The sequence below is a fragment of the Momordica charantia genome, assembly GCF_013281855.1.
Source record: "Momordica charantia cultivar OHB3-1 chromosome 1 unlocalized genomic scaffold, Mcharantia_2.0 BLBB01000001.1, whole genome shotgun sequence".
Classification (NCBI taxonomy): Eukaryota; Viridiplantae; Streptophyta; class Magnoliopsida; order Cucurbitales; family Cucurbitaceae; genus Momordica; species Momordica charantia.
Window position 1 is genome coordinate 24,466,554 of NW_028275157.1, and position 25,199 is coordinate 24,491,752.

The 25,199-nt window shown below is 36.9% G+C and overlaps 2 protein-coding genes and 1 pseudogene across 8 annotated transcripts; 2 read left to right on the forward strand and 1 right to left on the reverse strand.

Annotated features, from left to right (window-relative positions):
• Positions 1–863: 863 nt before the first annotated feature.
• LOC111015736 (Transducin/WD40 repeat-like superfamily protein) lies at positions 864–20,551 on the forward strand. Of its 7 annotated transcripts, none has more exons than XR_015789040.1 (15): positions 864–1,111; positions 1,198–1,331; positions 3,435–3,566; positions 4,078–4,208; positions 7,312–7,542; positions 7,674–7,852; positions 9,792–9,892; positions 13,720–13,875; positions 14,661–14,716; positions 14,817–14,874; positions 16,791–16,911; positions 17,020–17,130; positions 17,219–17,463; positions 18,500–18,678; positions 19,551–20,551. XR_015789040.1 is itself a non-coding variant. In XM_022290850.2 (13 exons), exons 1-13 carry the CDS (start codon positions 1,102–1,104, stop codon positions 17,323–17,325), a joined length of 1,527 nt encoding a protein of 508 aa, XP_022146542.1. In that variant the 5' UTR covers positions 864–1,101; the 3' UTR covers positions 17,326–17,660. The 7 variants fall into 7 exon arrangements, 2 of the variants coding, with proteins under 2 accessions (XP_022146542.1, XP_022146543.1); XR_015789041.1 differs by having other exon boundaries at positions 18,576–18,678; XR_015789036.1 differs by lacking the exon at positions 19,551–20,551 and having other exon boundaries at positions 18,500–18,849.
• LOC111015738 (large ribosomal subunit protein eL6-like) lies at positions 4,988–5,928 on the forward strand (annotated as a pseudogene).
• An 840-nt stretch (positions 20,552–21,391) lies between the features above and the next one.
• Positions 21,392–24,278, reverse strand: LOC111015853 (uncharacterized). Its single transcript, XM_022291025.2, has 3 exons — positions 23,990–24,278; positions 23,735–23,872; positions 21,392–21,711 (listed from the first exon to the last, which is right to left on the reverse strand). The coding sequence occupies exons 1-3, from the start codon at positions 24,060–24,062 to the stop codon at positions 21,695–21,697; spliced, it is 228 nt and encodes a 75-aa protein (XP_022146717.2). The 5' UTR covers positions 24,063–24,278; the 3' UTR covers positions 21,392–21,694.
• Positions 24,279–25,199: the final 921 nt, after the last annotated feature.

Here is a 25,199-nt window from a genome sequence, read left to right on the forward strand (position 1 = left end):
TTTAAAAACAAAAAACAAAAAATGGTTACCAAACATATATGTTCAAAACGAAAAAACAAAAAACCAACCACAAGAAAAAACAAAAACCAAAAACTAAAATGATTATCAAAGGGGCGCTTAGAAATATATTGAGTAAATTTATGCCTACTTACAATGCTGAAGAAGCGACTACTAGTATGGTTATTGTCCAGCATATTTGGAAAAGCAGAAACAAGACCACCTTTAGAGGAGAAATGTTGTTACATTCAACGACATATATAGGCACAAGCACAACCCAAACAAAAAGGATTCAAAGAATCAAGTGATGCATGGAGCAACAAAGGGAGAATTATGACAATTTAGATATAAAATGGAGTTTTCCCCTTCGAATGGTTGAAAATTTAATTCAGACGCGACATGAGGTGAGGAGTGTGAAATAGGTGGCCTGGGTTGGATTGTTCACCACTGGAGGGGATAAATGATATTGGCCAGGAACTGCAAAATCAAGGAGAATAAAGAAATACAATATGATTGATGAAGGAGGAGTACGTCGACTTGACATAAATTGTATGGTTCATTGAAGAAGCTGTGGCCTTAGCGGAAGAGAAAGTGGTTGAATCGATTATCCATATCACAAGAGGGAAGAACACTGTTGCCGATGAGTTAGTGACGTGAGTGAAGAGCGGTCTTTTGATTTTCATATTTGGCTTCGTGATGTAGTTGAAACGCTCATTTGTTATAATTTTAAATTTGAGGTATTTTTTAAAAAAGAAAAAAAAACTATTATTGTACTAAAAAAAGACAATTTAGGAAAATATTTAATTATCACTCTGTATCGTTAGTTTTCCTAATAAGAGAAAATAATCCTTTCCATTTTACGATTCGCATTCCTAAAATAAATTGATCGAAGCTGGACCGGCGGTTTATTGGGAGGAAGGATCGAGCGCAGTCGCTTGCGTTGTGAATGTGAACTTGGACCGGCGGTGTGCTCGGTAGTCGGCATCGGCAGTTCAGGTACCCTGCCCCTCTGAACCATCTCCAGGCTCCACCGCCCCAAAACACTTCCACTGTATGCCGTACATTCGCAACGCTGATTACGCCACCACCAGTTTCTGAAGAATCATGCCACCAGGTTATATCCCGCTCAGATTCTGTCTCATTCATTCCACTCCATCACCAATGCCAATTTCTGCTTATAATACTTCACTTCCATCGCAGATCTCCCTGGCTACTACTATGACGCCCAGAAGAACAGGTATTTCCCTCTCAAAGGCCCAATACCTGGCGCTTCTCGCACTTCCTCCTCCTCCTCTTCAGCCCATGATCATAAACGAATTTCAAAGTCCACCCCGGTGAGTATTTGTCAACGTTTCACTTTCTCAGCTTAGGATTAATGCTTTTTAACAAAATCTCCATACTTCGTTGTTTTATTTGAGGGGTAAATGTCATTTATGCAAAAGACGGTATCTGACCTCCCTTATCGCACCATGCGGTTTCTTAGTCGTGGAATAGGTTTCGTAGTGCCGACTTAAATCCGATTAGAGGTATTACCTACATTGTAGTTACTGATTTCAATAAGGAGGAAGCTCGAAACGATCATGCCATGTCCTGAGATGTCTTAATAGAAGTCGGCTCCATCTTCTATGGATTGCCACCGGTCGTTAATTGATATCAACGATGTATTGAGTTTCTGGGTGACGGAGGACAACAGTTCGTGTCCTAAACCAGGTTGCTGGTTCCATAGGTAGACATTTTTCAGAACTATTATAGAGTAATCTCATGGATGAAATAGCGAATAGGATAGAGGAAAATGAGGGGATAGATCCAGAATAATGAAAGAAAGACAACTGATAGCGTCACGCTCTTGGACCTCTGAAAAATCACTCCTAGAAATAGAAACTTCAGGCTTGAAGTAGAGTGCTTGTGCCACTTGACTCAAATATTTTAGAAGTTCTATAACCTAAACCCTATTCAGTGACATTTTTTCAGATTCTCCGAAGAAATGATTCATTTCTTCCAACACCTCATTGTTCAAATAATGTTAAACCAATCAAGCTTTAAAAGGCAAGGCTTCAATGAGTAATGGGGACCTGGATCTGGGATTGCATCATTTCTTCAAACTTTTTAGTTATTACTAATGGGAACGGGGAGGCAAATTTGGAGCTAGAGGTAGCGGGAAAGGCAACACATTATTCATATTCCTTTTCATATTGGCAACGGATGGAGATGGCCTAGTAGATTTATAGGGAGAGTAAATATTGTCAGATTGACACTACTTGGGGCTTTTCTGTAGGTCAATATCATATTAATACTGCCCGTCTTATTTTTAGGCGATGAGTGCAAGGCCATTTGTATGATCAAAACTGTCAAGCTTTTGGAGGCAGCCTCGGGCTCTAAAATCAATATTTCTAAAGCTCATTATCTAGCGTTTATTGCCTATCTGATTTACCAACATCCTCTCCTTTGAATAAAAGCTCACTATCTCACTTTTTTTTTTTTTTTTTTGTGTGTTTCTTTTATGTCAATAAAATTTTTCAAAACTAACACATACCAATTTAACTTTTGCACCTTGAAAGCCTTCTATCTTTTCCCTCTGAATAAATCTTTGTAGTTTGCACTCCACCAAGAAGCCAAGTGTTGTATACTATTGACAAAAGAATTAGCTAAACCAATTAAGTTGGAAGAAGAAATATTTTCTTTCACCCAACCAATTAACACTCACGTGCCGTGTTGCTTAAAGTTTGAAAATAATCATTAACAGTAAGGTTTAAAAATTACTCAATCTGATATAAAAAATGAAAAGCAAACATGGTTTTAAAATTGTATGAATAATTAATTAATTTTTAAATCGAAGTACAATAATGTTTACTGAAATTATCCTTCCATATAAGAAAAAAAAGTATAGTATTACAAACAAAAAATTGAATAATTAAAGAAGCCATATGAAAGGCTATAAATATATTTTAAATTTTAAATAATATTATTATGAAAACAATTAAGCTCATTATCAAATTTCAATTAAAATTAATTTCACAAATTTAAAAGTGAACATTTAAAATTTATTGTGTTCATAAGAATTAATAAATTAAATTTAAAATATATAATTATTGATAAATTAAAATAGTTAAAGCATTTATTAGGTAGTAAAATTAGATAAATATTGAAGTAAGGGCAAAAGAGGAAAATTTTCCCCTTCTTATTGTTTTCACTTCCTTAGGATATATGCTCTGAGGAATGTTGCACTTTCATAGTTGGTAAGCTGACAATTCAGGTATAGTCTGTGGTGTGCTAGTCACGTAACAGTTTTGTCCTCACTTTAGAAATTATTATATCATACTTGATATATATATATAATATTATTTTTTTTGATAACTGGGAGTCGGAGCTTTGCTCTCCTATACACAGGGGCACCCGTATACTTGATATTGATACTTGAAAAGCCTTTTTCCTTACAGAGAGTCTATTCATGTTCGAAGGCTGACTTAAGAACAGTGAAGTTGATTCAAGACAGGGAGTTATATGGTGATGTTAAAGGAAAGTGCAACTTCAAGGAAAAATTCCAAAACTTACAGGCATCCAAACCAGTGGTACGTTCTTTATCAAATACAATCTGAAACTTTGAAGCACTTGTTCTAATTTCATTTTAAAACGAAATGTTGAATATGGCCTTTATATATTAGTTGAATTATTTTATTGATGTTTGTGGTGGAAGCCATATAAGAAAGAATGGTAGTCAAAGTGTTATGAGGAAGCTGTTGTCTTTTAACATCATTTTTATTCTAGTTTCCTTTTGGATAAACTGGGAACCTTGGGCTATGGTAGATAACTAAATCTCGTTAGGTGGCTTTTGTAACATAATAATTAATTGTTTTGTTCCAATTGAGACCCCTGAGAAGTTGCAAAACTCTTTTAATCAATTATCATGTTATTTTTAATTGTTTTACCAAACCATTATCCTTCAGAAAGGTTCTCTTTATTTATTTATTTAATTTTGTGCCTATCCTCCTTAGCAGAAGATTTTTCTGTTTCTTTATTCTAACAAGTTGGACAGAATATTAGCTCCTTTGGTGCTAATTGTGCTCTTATTTCTCTATGCAGGTTTGGAAATACCACGGGACAGATAGAATAGGTGATAGTGCTTTGCAAGAAATACCTATTAATGTGCATACCTCGGAGGGTCAAATGGAATCTTCTGTTCTTTTAACAGGCAATAGAAATGGCTCCTTGAGGTATATATGGAGTTGCTATACTGTCTGAATGTATTTATGCTCGGACAATGCTAGAGAGTTTAACCTGTAAATTTAAAATTAGATCTTGATTAAATGCATGGGAATACATATTTTCATTGTTTGTTATATACTGAACATTTGGGTAGCTTTGAACAAGTTATGTGTAAAATAGTATCTTTTAAGGCATCTATGATTTAACATTCAAGGTTGCACATAACCCACTGGGTTGCACGACAAAAGAACACACAAGACACAACATAAATATGCACACTCCTCCATGTAAATATTCATCTTCACTGAAGCTTTTTGGTAATAGTCATGACCAATAGCCATAAGGTGTGGTAAGTGAGATCTTCAATCCCAATGTCTCCTAGCACACCCCACACACAAGCACGGTGTAGAAGTATATTTAAAATGGACAAGAATGGGCTACCTCTTTCCCTCTCTCTCTCCCCCTCCCTTCAGTATTTTGCCTCCCTCCATTGCCATCTCTTATCTATTCTTATTCTTCAATAGAGGTTGCTTCTAATCCATGTTGGAGGCTTGGTTTACACTGAGTATTGTTCTCTGTGTAATGGCAAAAATATAAAAAAGTGGTTGATAGTAGAGTAGATGTGGCAGCGACAAATTCATCCCTTTTTCACTTGATTAGATCTCCTTGAAATGGCTCTGTGAGTGCTAGTTTCATTTTGCCCCAATTGAACTTCAAAATTTTCATAGAGTTCAAGGCCGAGGAGAAGCAATGACAGTTCCAAGTTCAAGTTCTTAGAGGTCAATCAATGGCTCCCAAGAAGCAGAAGACGGCTAGGGTTAGAAGGAACCACAATCTCATTCTAGGTGTTGGAAAATATTTGATGTCAAAGATGTAGCATAAGTGAGTCTCTGGGCCATCAAGGCCAAGGATAGAGGTGCCTTCCCTCACCACAGTCCCAAGCCTAAGGCTGCTCCAGCAGTGAAGCTGCCTGAATTTCACCCTGCAGGTGACGTTAAGAAACCACTTGTTAACAGTTAACAAGCGCAAACCTAAGCAAGCCAAGGTCAGGTCTAGCGTTACTTCTGGAACTGTGCTAATCATACTCACTGGAAGGTTTAAGGGGAAGGGAGTTGCGTTCTTGAAGCTGCTTCCATCTGGGTTGCTTTTAGTCACTGGACCACTCAAGGTCTATGGTGTTCCTTTGAGGCGATTGATGAAAAATATTTATCCAAGCAAATTCAGAAGAAAAAAAGGAAGGGATGAGGAGAAATTTTTGAGGTGGAGAAGGAGGAAAAGAGTGCACTCCCACAGGAGTAGACACATCTCTGCTAGAGTCCATTGAGGCAGTTTGAGACTTTTTTTTTTTTGATAGGAAACCACACTTTCGTTGAGAATAGTGAAAAAATACACGAGCCACAAGAGGGCCTACAAAAATGGCATAAAAAAAAACAGCCCTGAAAGAGGAAATCCCCTAAAGAAAAGGACTCCAATCCAAAAGAATATGATCTAGCGAATAATTACAAAAGGGCTTAGAAATCGAGCCCTATAACGAAGTATTAAATCTAGCGGGTCCACAGACTTTTCCACCCCCTAAACAATCTATGATTTCTCTCCAACCAAATACCCCATAAAATGGCTAGAAAGCAAGTCTGCCACAAAAAACGAGGCAGTTTCAGACTTAAAGACCTACTTAGCTGCAAGATATTTCTAGAGGCAGGCATGAAACGGCATGGGCTTGATTTCTAGATATTTGCTGTTTGCTGATACTTTTCGCGTGGAATTGGTCTCTATATTTGCTGTTTTGTTATGCGAATTCTAGATTTGAAATTATGCATCGCCATGAATTTTGCAGTGAACTCTTTATTCATAAAAGAAAATTTCTGAGAGTTCAATACTGATGGTTACTAGTGTGGGTTGAGAAGCTCTCACCAAAAGAGGCCTTTTTCTTGTTCAGATTGACTGTCTCAGGACTAGAAGGGGAGTTACTGTTCATGCGAGGGAAAATTGGAAAAGGTGGGAGGGTTTTTGAATCTTATTAATGGTTAAATGTTGAGCAGGTGGTTTCAATGAGAAGTTGTATCTTTGTTCAAAAAAAAAATAAATGTCGAGCAGGTGGAAGGTACTGTTCTTTTGTTGTTGAGCTGTGGGTCTGCTAAGGTAAGTATGGGCAGACTCTTTTCTTCTTAAGGAGCTGAGAAGTGCAGTTACTGAAATTGTTTTAGAAGTCACAGAATTAGGTAGCTTGTCTAGCTCTTCTGCCAAGGTGGTTCCTTGAGGGTATTTCTTCTCTACTAGCCTTAAAGACAAACCCCAGGGTAGGTGGGCATGATGCCAACGACAAATTTTTGGAGTTCTGTTTTGTTGTCTTAGGAGGTTTTCCATAGCGATTGATATGGATTCTTTGATCACTTTGTCCATTATAAATGCATTTCACCTGACAAGGTCATTCTTATTTCTCAGGAGTTTGGAATGAGAATGTGATTAGGTAATGTCACTCTGTTATTAAAAATGTGGCTGGGATCATGTGAGGCATGGAAAATGGTATAGAGAAGTTAAGAGGAAAATCTGATCCTTTTTATTATATTAAAGGGGTAGGGGCCTCTTTAAGGCTTTCATAGGGGCCGCCTTATCTTAATTACCGTCGTGGTTACTAAATAAAACATAAAAAATGATTGTAAAATCTTATTATTACTATAACCTAGCAAGCCTTGATGCTGTAGCAATTGCCCTTCCCAATGCTATAGCAATAAACTACAGTAATTACATAAAATGGTAGAGCAAGTAACTGTGTACACCATGGTTACCATTATGCTAAATTAATTCTTGCATTTTATATATTTCTACCAACATGAATATTTTGGTTTCTTTTTATAAAATTTGATCCTGAACCTGTTCCTTTGTGGACCTTTATGTTTTATTGATTAATTATTAGTGCATTAACAATGCATGAAGCTTCCTCAATTGAGAGTATTTTTTGTAATCCCTTTGGTGTATGTGATACCTCATCTTCCCTTTTTGTACTCCCTATTTTGACAGTGAAAATTTTGTTTCTTATCACAAAAAAAAAATAAATAAAATAAAAATGGTGGTGCATTACCAGTTGATACTTTGAATTTCTCACTCTTGCAGTTTTTTTGGAGTTGGAGAGGGTGATCAACATATTGGGCGTGGAGTAAATTGTAGTCCAGAAATTGTTTGGCCATCGAATGGAGAAAACCAAGTGTTTGAAAAAGTTCCCAGAGATATTTGGCAACTTTCGGGTGCTTCATTGCAAATGTCATCAAACATATCTTCTATAAAATTGTTTAAGAAGCGCTTTCCTTTGGTGCATGATGACGTTTCTGATATTCAACATGCATTGTATCCTTTAATTTTCTAGAATTTTTTTCCATTATTCTGTTTCCCATGGTCCCTTCCGGGGGGGGGGGGGGGGGGGGGGGGGGGGTAAATATGTGTATTTTCTCTTCCAATGCCTTGACTTGAGGAATTAGAATAAGTACATTGGGGTCTGACACATCTGGTGGATCAGTTTATATTCTAAATCTCGTTGAACCATTGGATTTTAATCGAAGTATTCCTCTCATTAGACGAAGGATACACGAGGTTGCTTCTTTCAATTGTTCCATCTGGACAGCTGATTGTGGATCTAGTGGAGGTAGAGCTGTGATTGGTATGTTTCTTGTGTTCACTGGATTCTTATTATCATGTTATCATGTTGGAGCCTTAGTATAATGTGCCATACTCTCATATCTGAGAAACTCTCCTGTTCTTGCTTCCCATATTTTTTGGTATGAGGTTCGACAGTTTCATTATATGAAACATTGCTTATATCTGATACTTGCTTGTTCTCTTTGTAAATGTTTTAATCCGTAAGTAGTGTTTCTACATTATAAAGTTGCATGTGTTTACTGGTCTTTTATTTCTACGTGTGGAGTTTTGCTCTATTTGGTTTGAACATTTAAAAAGAATTGGCTTGAAATTAGATTTCCCCATCTTCGATTCTGGTCAATGACTTCTTTGGTATTAGATTTCCTTCTATATTAGTCCATGATGCTTGGGGCTCACATTCTTCTTCTTAGAGAATTGAAGTTAGGAGGATGCTAAAGGATGAAGAATTGGAAGAATATTTATCTTTGCTGTTATGTTTAAATCCGATTCAGCTTTGTGATGATGAGGATAAATTGAAATGGCGTTTAAACTCTTCAGAATCCTTTTCGATTAGCTCCCTTTGTAAGCCTAGAGTTGGTTCTTCATATCTGCCAAAGGATTTTGTTTCAAGATTGTGGAATTCGTGCAGCCCAAAAAGGGTGAGTGTTCTATCATAGATTCTCCTTAATGGGAAAGTAAATACTACCGAAACTCTCCAAAAGAACCTGCGTAACATGCTCCTCCATCCTTCTATATGTGTTTTGTGTGGTGCCAATTGCGAAGACCAAGTGCATTTGTTTCTCTTTTGTCCTTATGCATCAATTTGTTAGGATCTCTTCTTTCATATGTTCAATTTAGCTTGGCTAAAGGACAGGTCAGTATCTCATCAACTTTTCAGCTGCTATTTGGTCCTTTCTTTTCATCTAAAGCAAGTTTTCTTTGGGTAAATGGTTTTAAAGCGCTTATTTCCGAGTTATGGTTTGAGCATAATCAAAGGACTTTCGAAGGAAAAAGCCGCTCAACTTTCGAACGCTTTAGTATAGCTAAGTGCAAAGCCTCGCAATGATGTGCTCTCTCTGATCTCTTTGAAAATGATTCTCCTAGCATGATTTGTTCTAACAGGGAGGTTTTTTTTTTATAATGTTTAAGCTTCCTTTCATTCACTGTACTAAGTTTTGTTTGTTTGTGTCTTTATTATTATTATTTTTTAATAAGAAATGACACTTTCATTGAGAAAAATAAGAAGAGATACAAGAACAAAAGGGGCTACAAAAAAAAAACAGCATTGAGAGAAGGAGCCCCTTAAAGAAAAGAACTCCAATCAAAAACATTAGAGGAGTTCAATTTGAGTTGGGTTTTTGCTTTGAGGTCAAAGACATTTCGTTGCAGCTGTTCTGTGGTCCAGTTTTTAATCCTAAGGCTGATCTTCTATGGTTGAATGCCTCAAAAGCTATTTTAGGGTAAAAGACTTTCAACCCCTGAGCGGTTCAGCATTGCCAAGTTTCAAACTTCTCATTGGTGTTCTCTTTCGGATCTTTTTGGAAGCTACTCTCCGTCTCTCATCAATGCCAATTGGGGAGCTTTCATTTTCCCCTCTTAAACTGTTTGTTTCATTGGCTTTAGATTATTCTTGTATTCTTGTATTCTTTTTTCTTTCACTAGTTTGTATCATTGAACAATTTTTGTTCGTTTTTATTTATCAATGAAAAGTTCGTCTCTAGTTCCAAAAAAAAAAAAAAAAAACTGAATTTGGAACTAGATTTTGTCAATGTGGTGCTTGTAGTTCTCAATTATAATTCATAACTTTAATATGGAATTGTGGATCCATGAACTTGATGATTAAGGAGATATATGAGAGGAATATGTTGTGGGATTCTTTTTCTGTATCCTTCTACGCTCTGGTCCATGTTCTGATAAGTGTTGAGGTGATTAACATCATGTATCTATTTTGGTTTCTGCAGGAACCAGCATGGGAGCTGCTTCAGTTGATATGGGAACTGGCAGGATATCATGGATCTTACATGGTAAAAGTGACGTTTTTGCGCTACAACTCATTCATTCGGTAATTCACTTTGTTTTGGTGTGTGAATGTATATAGTTCACTTGAGTAACTTCTTATTACTGCATAACTCTTGTAAATATGTGAAATGTTTTTGTGTCTTTTTTGCAGCATGGGTGTATATAATTTTCCCAGAACCTAGATTAGCCAATCTGTTTCCTATGACAGTATGACCTTAATGCTTAAGGCTCAAGTACAATTTGTGCTGTGGGATTATGTAGCTTGATTCAGCCATCTGCCTCAAAAGTTTTTAATTTTTAATTTTTTTTATAAGAAACTGATAAATATATTGAAAATAAGGAGCATAGGAAAAAAAGAAGGGAAGAAGAGATATCCCAACAAGACCAAAGGGTCACAGAAAGGAAGCCAATTGGTCAAGATATGTACAAGATCATAGTTACAAAATGGAATGGAATGAGAACTTCAAATGGATATCAAGCTCTCACTTGACGGTCCCAGAAATCCTCAATACTAGAAGCTATCTCTTTGAAGACCCTCTGGTTTCTCACGTACCAAACCCTCCACAGTGCATAAAATTCTAGCTTGTCCTTTAAATGAAATCCCTCTTAGAAGCTGAATTAGGCAATATCTGTTCTACTGGAAAAGCATCATTGAATACCAAAAAGATTCAGTACCCTGGACCATACGCAAGAGGAAAATAGATATTTTCAAGCATGAACTAGCCATCTGCCCCGACAGTTCTCCACTACTTTATTAGCTTTGATTGTCAAGATAGATATTTTCAGCTTCAAGTCCTAGATTGATAAAATCTCTCATATTTTTCGTTATTTTTTTTCTACATAATTTTTTTTAACAAAAAAATGTGAACTTTTCGTTAATATATGAAAAATTACAAGCTATACCATGTTGATAAAGCCTCAAAACTGGAAAATGCATAATTACAACAACCTTTAAGAATACAAGATATAAGCCTAACTATTAACGACTGTAACAATATAGCCCTCCCAATACTAAGATAACATAATCAATTCAAATAACTAAGAAAAAGTAACTTCCTGACTAATTTGATTTAAATCATTAAATAGTTTATTGAAACCGTTTTTCCGATTTGAGTGTTCGATATGTGTTTTTTCATTCATTGATGTTGATAAGATTCCTCCATTTAGCAGCACCTTAGGATGGCTGGAGAGAACCATTAGCTTAGTTTGGCTTATAGTGGAAGTCTTACTTCTAGTTTGGCAGATACTACTAGGATCGTGTTCCCATTTCTCAAAATTTGCAAATTTTCTCGTGTGTAAAGTTCTTTGTAGTCATGGAAATTCTTATTGCGATAGTACTAATCTGAGAAGTTATTGCTCTTTCTGGTAAGGAAGCAGATAATTCATTGGTGAAACAATATTAGAGTTGAATGCACATTTAAAACCAGGAAAGCAACCACTGGACAGTAAAGGATCATAAAAGAAGAAAATCACTTTAAACATGACCAAGGTTATACTAGTGTCAGTACGGAGAAGAGGCAAACAAGTAACATAATTGTTGAATCAATTACAAAGCTGTTTGTTGAGTAAAGTTGTTTGATGACCTGGTAATCTCATTAAAGTTGCATGTTCCATATCTTAGTTGGATTGCTCCTAAGTTGTTTACTAGATTCATTCTGTTACCAAGAATACCTCCTTTATAGTTTTATATTTTAAGAGTTCTACAAAATAGGTTGGTGGGATCATGTTTTATGGTTTCTATTAAATCGCCACTTTTTTTAGATAAGAGACATTCTTCATTTCAAAAAAACAAAAGGTAACCGCCTAAGGGTTGGGGTAGAGAGAACCCCACTCAAGAAACTAGACAATCTCTTTCCAATTGTTAATGACCATGGAAAGGTTGTAGTTACAAAAGAATTTCCTATAATTGATGCACCACCAGGAGGTGGTGTACTGTACATTCCCACAAAAAATGTCAAAAGTAGAGGACCTATCTTCAAAAACACGAGAATTCCTTTCCAACCAAAGATGCCACATTAGAGATCTCGAGGCACAATTCTATAAGAATTTCGTCTTCTTCGGAAGGTTCCACCCGTGGAGAGCTTCAAAGAGAGTTATCTATTTGATTAGGGAGACAGAGAGATAGCCCAAAAATGTCAAGGAGGAAAAACCACCCTTTTTTGGCAAACTGACAGTGAAGGAAAAGATGATCTAAATTTTCACTACTATTCAGACCAAGGCTGCACACCGAGGGATACAACATTCACCTTCTGCACTTCTTTTGAAGATTTTCGTGGGTGTTCAGGCTTCTATGTGCTACAGACCAAAGGAACACCTTAACCTTCTTCGGGGCAGAAAACTTCCAAATAGCTAAAATTAAAGAAGATCTCAAAGAGGGCCTACAGTCTACTGCCTTCAAAAGGGCAGATTTTGTAGAGAAAATCCCTCCTTTTCCAAGAGACCACCCTACTCGATCTTCCCCTTCACCTAACCGCACCGCATCAATACAATGAATAAAATCCATCCAGCTTTCCACTTCCCAGTCATACAGCCCTCTTCGAAAGCCCAAGTCCCAATCGTTTTCAGTACTATTCCAACATTATGCAACTGTGGCCGTTTTCTTCATGGAGAGGTTGAACAAAAGGGGGAAAGTAATTTGAAGAGGGCTGTCCCCTATCCAATGGTCTGACCAGAATTTTATGTGACTTCCTCTTTGCACCTTAAAGCTGAGAAATTTGGAGAAGAAACTGCTGTTTTTGAAAATGTCAAACCATGGCCGCCCTTTAGATCTGCCTTTTGGTGGGAGAGAGGACCATCTGAGAGAATCCTCCCCGTAAATGCTAACGATTATCTTACGCCACAGGGCTTCGTTCTCTTGAGTAAACCTCCACAACCACTTCAGGAGCATACTGTTACTTTTTTGTTTCAAAGCCCCTATGCCTAGCCCTCCCAAATGTAGAGGAAGGGCAGTTTTCTCCCAACTCACCAAATGGTTGCAAGAGCCTTTCATACAGCTTCCGTTCCAGAAAAAATTCCTTGCTAGCTTTTCAATCTTATTGATCACTCCCGTTGGAGCTTTAAGAATGGAGAAAAAATATAAAGGGAGACTATTAAGCACGGATTGGGCGAGAGTTAGCCGGCCCCCTTTAGGGAGGTTGAGGTGTTTCCACTTGTCTATTTTCTTTCGAACTCTATCAATCAACGGGTCCTAGAAGGCTTTCTTTCTATAATTTCCCCCCAGAGGGATACTCAAATAGGAGAAAGGTAGCCTTTCGACTTTGCAACCCAAAGTATCAGCCGAATTCTGCACATCTTCTTCCACATTGATCCCAATCAAAGCTGTTTTTCCCAAATTCAAGGAACGCCCCGTAGCCTGTAAAAGGATATCCAGCGTCGTCCACCAATTCTCTAGCAAACCTGATTCATTAGGACAAAAAATAATAGTATCATCTGCGTACTGAAAATGGGAGATCTCTACCTGCTGTCCACCTACCCCAAAGCCTTTAATGAATCTCCGTTGGCAACAAAAGTTTTGGGTTCAGTGGCGATTTTCATGAGCTTTTACTTTTTTCCTTTGGCATGTTTGTCACATTCATTGTTATTGACTTGTAACAAGCTCCATAAATTGCACTAGTTTTTATGAGGTTACATTCTGAGACTCGCAGAAAGTCAGGCATTTATGCAGAAGTTTTTCCAAGTGTCCACGTTAAAGAACAAATATTCTTTTTATTCTTTTTCTTTTTCTTTTTGGTTCCATTAGGACTTAGAAACACCTTTACAATCAAAATTCTGGGAACTAATACTCTACCTTTTTCTTGTATGAACTCTGATGTTGAATTGTTTTTCCGATGTTGAATTGTATTTTGTATTAATTTATCTGACAACTTGTAGCAGGAAACTGTTGTTCTGTGTGGACTTAGAAATGGCATGATTGTGACAGTTGATACTCGTGAAAGACAGGAAGTAGTCAAAAGACTTTTAAGGCATCGAATTCCTTACTCGCCTGTAGGTAGAAACTCCAGAACATCTTCTCAGCAGTGGTTTAAGGTAATAGCATTACTCTGGTCTAGAAATTTTTCTGGTAAATCAAATTGTTCTTCTTTCTTATCTAAATATTCAATGTTTGTTTCATGTAGAAAAAGATAATAAATTTACGAGGTTTGGTTTCAAGATATTGAAACTTTTAACTACAATAGGTTGGCGTTGATCCAGTGGTTAAAAGGACTGTAAATCCTGGTGTCTTTAAATTGTAGGTTTAATTGTACAATTTAATTTATCGCAACCATCTAACTAAGATATCAAATATGGATTTCCAACTTCACGTCGTAGGATTAGATATTTAGCCCATGAGATTAGTGGAGGTGCACGAAAGTTTTCCCACACACTTGCAGGTTTAAAATAAAAAGATATTGGATATAATATATATTGCCAGTACTAAATACTACAAAATGTCTTAAGGAAGTTTCTCAGAAGAATCTTGGAATAGTGAATGCTCTCAACTGTTGAGTTTCTTTACAACTAAAACCATGAATAAGATATAGAAACTTTTGAACAGGACTTTAGGCAACAGTTTGAGGTTGTTTAAAAGTTCTACATGCTGAAAGTCTATTTAATTCCTTGATATATTCTAGCAGTTTTCTGTCTAGCGTGGATCTTAGTAGGAAACTCTCTTAGATTCTGTGAATTGTTGATGTTAGGTTGCTACCCCTTCCTCAAATTTTACGTTTCTCTTTATTAAGTCCTTGCACACATGAACTTTGCAATCTTCTTGAAGGTGTACTGTTTTAGGCCATAAAAACTGTAGATGACGTTTTGAGTACTTTGGCATGCAGCTCACGGGGAACATTTTCCCTTCTTGTACCGTCAAAATGCCTTCATCCATATCCAGGTAAGTCTCTATTTCAAATTATAGAAGTCTGACGGTTTCTTTGTATAATTTAAATTTTTTTAACAGTTTTCCCCTCCCTCCCCAAACAAATATTCACTAGCTTGGCTTCGCTTCAGTTTGACGACCGATACTTTTTGGCAAGCTCCATGGATGGAACGGTTAGTATGCACTTTTCTTTAAATTGTATGGTGAAAAGTGGTAAAAAGACGCATGCTTGTGCAACTAAATGCTGTGTCATTGATTAGTTAGAACGTCGATGAAGATTTCATTTTGATAGAGCTCTTAACTGAAATACGACAATTGATAATACTTGAGGAGTGAAAATTATAAACCATGAGACAATTAGAGAGGTTTAGTTCTCTTCCCTTACCATTAACCCACTTTCTACCATGCCTCCCATGTCTCACTCCACATATTATGAATTAAAAATAATACGAAAGGGGATGGAATCCTCAATCTCAACCCGGATCAAGAAGGAAGTTAACAAAAGATCTTCCATTTGGTACTAACAGTGATTCTTTGTTTCCAAGGAGTGACTAGATAAATTAAAAAATTTTGGGGTCTCCAAGAAATAGAAGTTTATCTAAGATCATACTCGTATAGTACTAGAGGATGTTGAGAGGAAAAAGCTGAGAAGATGGTGATTTTAAGTCTTGATGGAGGGACAAAACAAAAATTATTTGGTTAAAGGAAGGTGATTACAAAATACCTCTCTTTCATCCTTTGTTGGCTGCAGGGAAAAGGAGGAACCTCATTTCATAAATTACTTTAGAAGATGGAAAAAGTTTGTTAGAAGACGAGGAAATGGAAATTGAAACTATGACCTACTTTTTGCGAGCTTGTATTCGAAGTTACCTAGCCAAAGATTTAATCTCTGAGGCTTGATATGGAATGCTTTTCTGAACATAAAAATCAAGCCTAGGAAAGGTCTTTTGATTTGAAGGGATCTTGGAGGCTGTTAAAGATCTCGGGGGAGTCAAAGCAACATGCTTAGATATTCAGGTGATCCATTTAAAATTAGGGAACACTCTTCAAACCTGATTTTTTGCCGTTTTGGCATTTCTCCATTTTTTTGATATGAAACAAATTTTTCATTGATGGTATGAAATATACAAAAGGGTCATGGACAATTACAAAAACGCCTCCCAATTTGCGATAAGGTCATTTAGTGAGTAGCTATTGTAGGACGTGTAGAAACTTTTGCACCAACCAAGAGCTAAAATAGTAATTCTATTAAAAAAAAAGAATCGAAAGGGAGGGACTTGTCATTAAAGGCCCTATTGTTCCTCTCTAACCATGAACTCCAAAGGAAGGCCCGAATAAGGTGTATCCAGAGGGTTGCTGAATGTTTTCTGAAGGGATGATCCGCCAAGAGACAATCAAGGAAGGTAGAGGGGTGGTTGTGTGGTGCTGTCTTCCACCCAAAGTCAATAAGGATCCGATCCCAGAGCCTAGTGGCAAAATTGCTGCTGATGAATAGGTGTCCTTGAGTTTCCGAGGCCCTGTGGGGCAGCAGTTGGCATTTTCCCATGATTTTATGTTCTAAATAAGGACAGTTGAATATATGTTTAAAGGAGAGTTATATTTGTTTGATTCGGAAAAGGGATAGAGATCGAGACTTTTGACCAATTGGCATTGTGAATAGGGAAGGTGCTAGCTAAGTTTTTGAACAGATGATAAATGGAGTGCTGCCTAACTGTTCTTGAGAATCGGGCAACCTTTATTGATGGCCAAATCATTGATCTGATTCCATTAACTAACAAAGCTGTGGAGGTAAGGTAAGAAAAAGATGTAAAAAGAAGGGTTGGATCATCAAAATTGATATCAGAAAGGCTTAGAACATAGTAGATTGAGATTTTTTATTGGGAATCTTGTATTCCCTATTCCCTCAGTCCCATACTTAACAAAATATTCCTTGTGGCCTTCCTTCATGTGGAGTTCCCTGCAGTTGCAGAACCTCCCTACTAATCGGCTCATCTATCCTCCTAAGTTCCCAGCATAGGTAAAATGCAATGGGGATTTGTTTTTCCTATCATCATTTGTGTAATTCTCATTTACGCATCTGTTTCTATAGGTAAGACTTTATGATCATCGCCTTATCCAGAGAGGTGCTGTACAAACCTATGATGGGCATGCAAATTCACATACTCGTATACAGCTTGGAGTTGATCCCTCAGAGACATTTGTCGTGTCTGGTATTATCATTTCAGTGCAACCGTGCATGCTTTTTTTTTTTCCTCCTATTCAGAAATCTCAAAGTTCTTGGAAACTTGAGTTTGCACTAAAATATATTCTGCTTATAGGCGGAGAAGACTGCTACTTTCGTCTGTGGAATATCAAGTCTGGTAAATTGATATTTGAAGATAAGTTTGTTGATGCTGTCCCCTCAACCATATGCTGGCGAAGAGCTGAAAGTAATAACTGTTCTCTAGTGTTTATTTCGGCTCTTTTTTTATTTGTGTAATTCTATTGCTATATTGTTGTCTATTAAACTACACCCAGGATTTCTGAGAGGGCAAGACGGATACCGAGGCTGGGAAGAGCATATTTCGGGAGCATGGCTTGGGTCACAAGGAGGGCTTCATTATGTGAGCTGGCCAAGGACATGAATGAAATTGTGTGAGGATTTCTGGCCAATCTAGTTTGGCTTTCTAGAATTGCGATAATTTAACCTTTGAGTGGAGTATAGGTTCTGCTTTTATGTATATATGCTTCAGCTAAGGAATGAAGTCACTCAGAGTCAGCGGGTAAGGTCATCAGTTTTAATTTACTTTTTCTTCTTTGTAAAACTTTCGGCAGAACCATATTACGAGCTGTTTCCTTAGGTTGTAAATGCATAGAAATATATAGTTACATTTCTGTTTTATGATATTTCAATACAAAAACCAGATATTTATTGATGTAAAACAGCACTTTTAGGTTCAATGAACTATAGTTGGGTCTATTTTGGCCAGGAAGATGTCTATTTTTTTTTTTTTTTTTTTTTTTTTTAACAAGATACAAACTCCCATAGTAGTGAAGAAATGAATAATAAAGACAAAAACAAAAAATATAAGAGTCCCAAAGACAACCAAAAACAACAGCCAAACAAAATACAAGATGTCATCTTGTTTTCTATTGAAAAAATAACAGCCAGGAAGATCATCAAGATACATGTCATAAGATGCTAATGCAAATACATAATGTTTTATTATCCTTAATCATAACGTAAATCTTCGAAAGATAACTTGTTCCGTTGTTTTCTTTTGTCTCTCTCACTCACACACATTCTATCTGGGGAGGGGGTCGTGAATGTAAGTCAATATAGTGGTTCAACATGGATACCATTTGAGATTATTCAAGATAGTAGAGAAGTACAGAGGGACGTCATTCAATATCAAATTACAAAGCTGGTTAAATTTACAATTTTAGTACCTTGTTTATGTAGGGTGATATTTTGAATTCACTACAAAAGCTTGAAGATAATTCTAACATTTTAAGTAAACTCAAATATTGTGGTATCTGGAAAGGTCATATGTGTGTCCCTTGGTCAATTTTTTTACTTACACGGTTGATGGAGGCCATGTTAAACTGGAAGCTTCATAACACTTGGGGTACAAGTCAGGTACACTTAGCATTTATTGTAATATTTGGTTGTTTTTCCGACCGGTTTAGGTGGAACAATGGTTTGGACAACAAAGTGTCGACTTTTAGATTGACGAGAAAAAGCTTCAACAATACTTTGGCTGCTTTTATTAAAGTAAATAAGAATACTTCTGATTATCCTTGTGGATGATTTGACAGCTTGTGTTCTCTCAATGGGCAATCTTTTACATTTTTGCTATAAACAGTGGGGCGCTCTACATTTTCTGATGAGCAGATTTTGGATTGGCTGTGTTCCTGTCACAAAAGCTCTTTAAAGTAAAATAACACAACTGTGAAGATTGTAAGATGCTTGGATTGCCGGAGGCAAACCACCAAAGGTTTGCTTATCTTCTGCTAGAGAGAGATGTTTAAATGAAATTCTTTTAGAAATTCGAAGAGACAAATATTAAGATAGATTTTCATGTTTGACTTGAACATGCTTTATGGAAAGCTTTGGTCATGATGGAAAGTGATGGAATATAATTCCATTACAATCATCTTTGCGCTTTTACAGATGTAGCAGAAACACCCATATCTTGAAACACCCCCCCCCCCCCCCCCCCCCCCCCCCCCCCCATCCCAAAGTTTGAGGCAATTATGGGAATTAGTATCAATTTGAATGGTGTTGAACTTCATGTTTAATGATTTCTTGAGAAAGATTGAGAGAGAAGAGAGGGTATTGTTATCATCTATAATTAGGAGGGGAATGACTTGTGGCTGCTACCATTAAAGACAATAGAAAAATTGCTGTGAGCCGACATTTGTAGGGTCAAATACCATGTGGCTTTTAGAAAATGTGGAGAGCAGTTCCAAAATTTCACTTCCACGAAAACATTGAAAAAGGAGGAGAAGCAAACAAAGTAAAAGATGTTGGATGGATGCAAGCTCAGACAAAACCGAGGATTAGCAAACACAAGGATGAGGACAGAATGGGAATTGGGTTTTGGTTTTTAAAAGAAAGAGACAGAGTGGCATTACTGTAACTCCGAGGAGTGGGGGTATTTTAGTAAATGAAAAAGTTGAGAGAAAGGGACCCTTCAATGTTGCTTTGGATGACTTTACACGCAAAACCATGGTCATGGCTGGAGCGTTTAGTTTTGGTTCCTTTGTCATTATTGCATTTCAGATTCTTATATTTAATTACTTTAGCTCATGAAATGGTTTTGCGGAGTTATGAGAACTAATTAACTCCGAGTTTGAATAACTGTAGATCGCTGAGACGTATCAAAGAACAATGATTGGGCTGAGTGTGAAAATGTGGAGATTGAAGTAGGGGAGTGTATATACTATATATTGTTATTGGATGCACAGCACAGCACAGCACAGCACAACTGGTGGTAATATATATTATATATATTAATGATATGCAGCGGCATGCATAGATACAGAGATGAGAGGTGGATGAAAAAAAAAGAATTAGAAAGCATGTGAAGGTATAGATTATCTATTCGAAATGGGATTGGGGCCGCTTGGGACTTGATGTTTGCGGGCATTGAAGTTGTGTTGGTGCCATGCCAATGCCAACGCCAATGGAGTTGGAGACCCAAACTGGAGCTGGAACGTCTTAGTGGCTCTTCCTAATTTCCTGCTTCTTTTAGTGCCAATGCAACCGCAGCTGCAACCGTGTGGTAGTGCTGGCGTTGGTGTGGGAAGCTCCATGGCCATGTCGATGTGTGGACAATGACATGGCCGCGGAGCTTCCTCTCCTAAACTTAAACTACTACTCACCTCCAAAACCAAAAGCAGCAACAAGAGGAATAGGCCACTAGGCCGGCGAGCAGCAGCCATGGGCATACCTTTCTTTCCAGTTTCCAAACCAACTCGGCCTCTCAATCCATATCCCACCTATAACAACATTCTTATAATGCCTTGCCTGAAGAAGATTAATGAGGCCATTTTGACGATGAGAGAGATGGAAAAATGAAAAAGAAAGTGCATGCAAGATGCGCGTGTGGGACTGACTGCTTTAGCAATCCAAGGGAAATGGGAAACCGCGCGGATATTGCTTTTTCATGTATTACATACTAATTCTAATGTCATGTGGTGACCCTTCACCACTGCTCACTATGTTTGTGCTCTCTCTATTCTATTTCTATATTTCAATCACACACACAAACAACCACTTAAGCATGCTGGTGTATTGCCAGGTGCTTTAAATATTTTTGGGAGAAATATTTTTTTAAAAAATAATTAAGATCGGTTTTTATATCTTCTCATGATTTTATTTTATTTTACATATTTTACTTCTCATAAATTTAATTTTGATGTACTTATCCTGAGCATTATTTTTATTTTAGAATATAGTATTATAATTGCAAGGGTGAGAATTCGAGTTTTAATTATTTTTCAAAGGCGGCTAATTTTGTTAGTACTCAATATATATATACATGAACTCAAGTCATACTTGTAACTGTTATTATTTAACATTATGAATTTTAATGTTAGGTAATTAATTCGTCAATTACAATTTTATCTGGAAATATATGTCAATTACCACCGTTTGTAAAATAAAAAAAGGTAATATAATCCTAAAATGTTTTTTAAAGATCCTTGTATAGATAGATATAACTTGTAAGTATATTTACATTGAATAGTCCAACAACCTCTTTTTTTCCCTAGTTTTCCATTTTTTTTTTATACTTTATGAAAGCAGGAGGAATAATAATAGCAGAGTGGATGCAAATGAACGAACATAATTAACTTGTTAAAGATAAAGCATGAAGTGTAGATGGAAAAGGTGATGCAAAAATTAATTAAGGTGGTCAAATCCAAGTGATGGGCTTTGGATTCCAAGTCAAATGATTTTTATATGGAAGTCCAAGTGGTTCCAGTACTTGGTTCATTTGTAATTCCAAGTGCAGCATTGGTCATGCCACTTTCACATTAACGTTGGTTCGCATAACCATTGATTTGAAGGGCTCATTCTGCTACTTACAAAATTCTCGGTCGTACCTTATCATCAGAGGAAAAATAAGCCTAAAGCTTAAATTTGCCACAACTAGGGCGGCCCCCAGTGTCAACCCATCGGGTAGCAAATCACAAACTTGGACGTGTATGAAATGCCGTCTAGCAGCACATATCGCAATCCCTTATTATTACACACCTCGAACTGAACTTGCCTTTCCTATTAAGTTGTTGCGCAGCAGACAGAGACAAGGAACTGCCAACAAAAACTTGGAATGTCCAAATATTTCAAAACAAGGTGTCAATATTTGACAAAGAGGCCCAATATAACCTCACTCTCTGAAAACATGGGTGACTTCTATTAAAAATAAATAAATAAATAAAAACAAAAACAAAAACTATAGATGACTTAATATAAAAATGCCACAATCCAAAGGGAGAGTTTTCCAATCAATCGTCGTCGTCATCTGCAATTGATGGAAATTTTAACTCATAAATAAATAGGAAGGGGCTCATTAAATTAACAAATTAAAAAAGATAGAACAGGCGAAAAAAGAAGGCAGATATAATTGTATCCTCAGCAGCAAATAATTAAATAAGAAAACCAGGTTAAAACCCTGGTGTTGAAGAAAGACGAGTATCAAAAGGCTAGAAAAAATATGACCATGACACTAACATGTGATGGACTGATTTTAGACAGGTATTGTTAAACTAATATTATAGAATTGGACTTACTAGATACAAAATAGGAAGTTTAGGGACCTATTATAAACCTTTTAAAATGACTGTACAAACACAAACTTGAAAGTTCTGGTACCTGTAGGAAACTTCCTAAAGTAAAGGAATTACAAAGGAGGTTTTGTTGCACATCAAGACTAATAATATAGCTAACTCCAAAGAGCCCCTTCGAGACCTTTCTACTTGCACTTCTTGTAACAAACCTACTACTCAAGCATTTTCTTCTCAGGTTAGCAAGATGTAGTTTCGAATTTTAAGCACGGACCACATAAAAATGATCAACAATTGAACAGCTGACAGCAGCAACACTAAGATAGTAAGTGACCGTCACAACAAGAGCCCAAAAAGAATGGTTTGTTGTTGAATGATCTTCCATATTGATAAATAAGCATCAAGCAAACATCCAATAAGGTTCCTAGTGTAACATAATGACACCGTAGTGAAATGAAATGCGATCATAATAGTAAGGTTAGTTTATGTGATTTAAAATGTCTGGAAAAAAAACTATCCACAGACTTTAATGACAACAATATACGAGAGGCTCCATTTGTTCTATCTAGAATTCGGGACAATGTGATTAATATAAGCTTCATCAGATTTTGGCTTCACTGGTGGACTGGAGATGCCCCTGTTCACCCTTTGTATCCTAAACCTTAATTTTTCTCCACCCAAAAGCACATGGGAAGAAACTTGGAACCCCTTCCACCCTGACTTGAGACCTCGGCTTTAGAAGATAGGTTTTGGATAATGAAATTCAGGAACAGGTTCCCCCTTGGCGTCCTCCCTACAATTTATCTCACTTGCAGCCCTGTAGTTGGTTGGTAGACTTTCAATGTAGCTGGCTTCTTCACCATCATATCCCTGTTCCTGGATTTGTTGAGACAAGAAGACACATCCACTACACGAACATCCACCTTGTACAAAGAAATACGGCATGGTAGACATCCAAGAAAGGTACAATTCTTCCTTTGGGAGCTCAATTATGAAAGCATTAGCACTAAAAAGCTTGTGCAAAGGAGCCTAACCATGGACCTTTCCTATTCCCACTGTATTCTTTGCAGAGAAGGCTGTGTAGAGCTAGACCTTGGTTTCCTCAAATACCCCCTTGCAAACAGGGTTTTGGAGACCCTCCTCTCGACTTTCAATTGGCAAGTGGCATCCCAAAGAGTGTCAAAGGCTTTTTAGAATATGTATTGCTAGGTAATCCTTTGGAAAAGGACAAAACAACTCTTTGGCTACAACCCTACAATTGATTAGATTTGATTTTTAGAATCTTTGGTTAGAAAGAAACAATATAACCTTCAATGATAGGAAAAAAGTCCATGATAACAATTGATTAGATTTGTTTTTTAGAATTTTTGGTTATAAAGAAACAATAGAACCTTCAATGATAGGAAAAAGTCCATGACAACTTTCTTCATAATGTAAATTTTTTTTGCCCCTTCATGGAGAAATTATATCCCCAAACAGTTACAGCTTTTGTGATCCTATCAGAAGAATTCTTTTGTGACCTTCTTAGGTTTCTTTGAGGCTTGGCTCTCGTCCTTTATGAAATATTAATTTCTGATAAAAAAATGTGTGTATGTGTGTGAGGAATACAAGAAAAAAAGCTGGAACACAAAGCTCGCATATATATATATATATATTCAAAAGGAGCATGAAGGTGGGAGCTGGAACAGAAATCATAATGTAGAGGGGCGAGAGATTCAAAAGGAGCAGAAATGTAATTAGATGATAGAAGAAGAAAGTGACCAAAGTAGCGGCGCTCGTTGGCTGCTTTGGCTTTGTCGAGCATCTTGTCAAGGTCCTGCTGGAGCTTAGCGTCCCATTTGACGAGCTGATTGACGAAGACGGCTCCCAATCCCATTCCAACGACGTGCTCCCACGGATCTGCATAGTTACAAAATGGAATCAATGACAGAACTAAAAAAAACAAAGGAAGAAGTGTGAAAACTGAATCAGGAATGGAGAAGGTTAGGGTTTTGCTTTCTCATGAGAGGAACGTACGGCGCATGTAAGGGAGTTTACGGAGAGCATTAGAATACATCTGAGTGCCGAGGCCCAGAAGGGCTCCGATCATCGTCGCACTTATATGACCCAATTTCTCTTTTTCTGCCACTCAAGAGAAAGGTGGTTTGACGAAATTGCCTCTGTTGTATATGAAAAAAATGAACACATCTATTCTTAAAAAACTCGACCGAGATCGCACAAAACTCGACGGAGTTTTTATAAAATTCCCCATAATTTTACTAATCGTTGGTCTTCGATTTCCCCTTTCTTCTTCCCTTCTTCTTTCTTCTTTCCTCTTTTTCCCTCTTTCTTATTTCTCGTATTTCCTCTTCTTTGGTTGAACGAGTACTGTCCAGTCTTCCTCCTTCATCGAAAGTGATCTCAAACAAACTGAAAGGTTAGTATTTGGGATATTTGTAGTCTTTATACTTTCTTCATCGAGTTTTGGTCATTGATAATAGAGCTGTTTTCAAACGATTTTATTTTGATTGTGTTTCTCTGTTAAAGTTGATTGTTGAGGTCCTGTGTCTAAATATTTTCTGTTAAATGTGGAAAAAATAAAAGAAGTGTATGGGTTTTCTGAACTGGGAAGGAATCTGGGTTTTCGTTGCATCCCAGTGGAGTTTTGATGAATCCCTATCAAGTTCTTCAAATTTTTTCGAGAAAAGTACGTTCGCAAACTCCGAACTAGGGGATCTGAAATTAGGTTCCATTTAGAACATAGGTAGGGGGATTTCAGATTAGGGTTCTATTTAGAAGTTTCAAACTATGATCTAATGCAGGGGAGTTCAAATTAGGGTTTAATTAGGATGATTTCATATGGGTTTTTCAAATTAGGGTTGAAGGTGAAAAAAGCCTCAATTTTATCTATCCATCTCGAGGGAGTTTTTACACGAGATTTTTTTCAAAGGCTTCGAACTCAAGAGTGTTTTCTAAAGTATGAAGCTCACTGGAAATTTTCCTCGTTACGAACTCCCTCGGGATTCAAAGAGAGAAATTGAAAAATTTTTCAGTTTAAACTCAAAAACTCTGGGGAGTTCCTTCAAGTTTAAGTGTTGACTTGGTTAAATCTTGGTCGCGAACTCCCTCGGGATTTTGTGATAAAATTTGAAAAATTGTTCCTTTTTCGTTAAAACTCTAGGGAGTTCCTTCGTGTAAGCTCACTCAATTGGTTAAATCCTGGTCGCGAACTCCCTCGGGATTTTGA

Bases quoted from the DNA above. Each gene is read 5' to 3' on its own strand.
- LOC111015853 (XM_022291025.2), bottom strand. From the start codon at position 24,062: ATGATCGGAGCCCTTCTGGGCCTCGGCACTCAGATGTATTCTAATGCT. The intron at 23,873-23,989 runs GTACGTTCCTCT...GTAACTATGCAG, and splicing joins TAAACTCCCTTACATGCGCC to ATCCGTGGGAGCACGTCGTT.
- LOC111015736 (XM_022290850.2), top strand. The intron at 7,543-7,673 runs GTATCCTTTAAT...TTGAGGAATTAG, and splicing joins TCTGATATTCAACATGCATT to AATAAGTACATTGGGGTCTG. The intron at 17,131-17,218 runs GTAATAACTGTT...AACTACACCCAG, and splicing joins ATGCTGGCGAAGAGCTGAAA to GATTTCTGAGAGGGCAAGAC.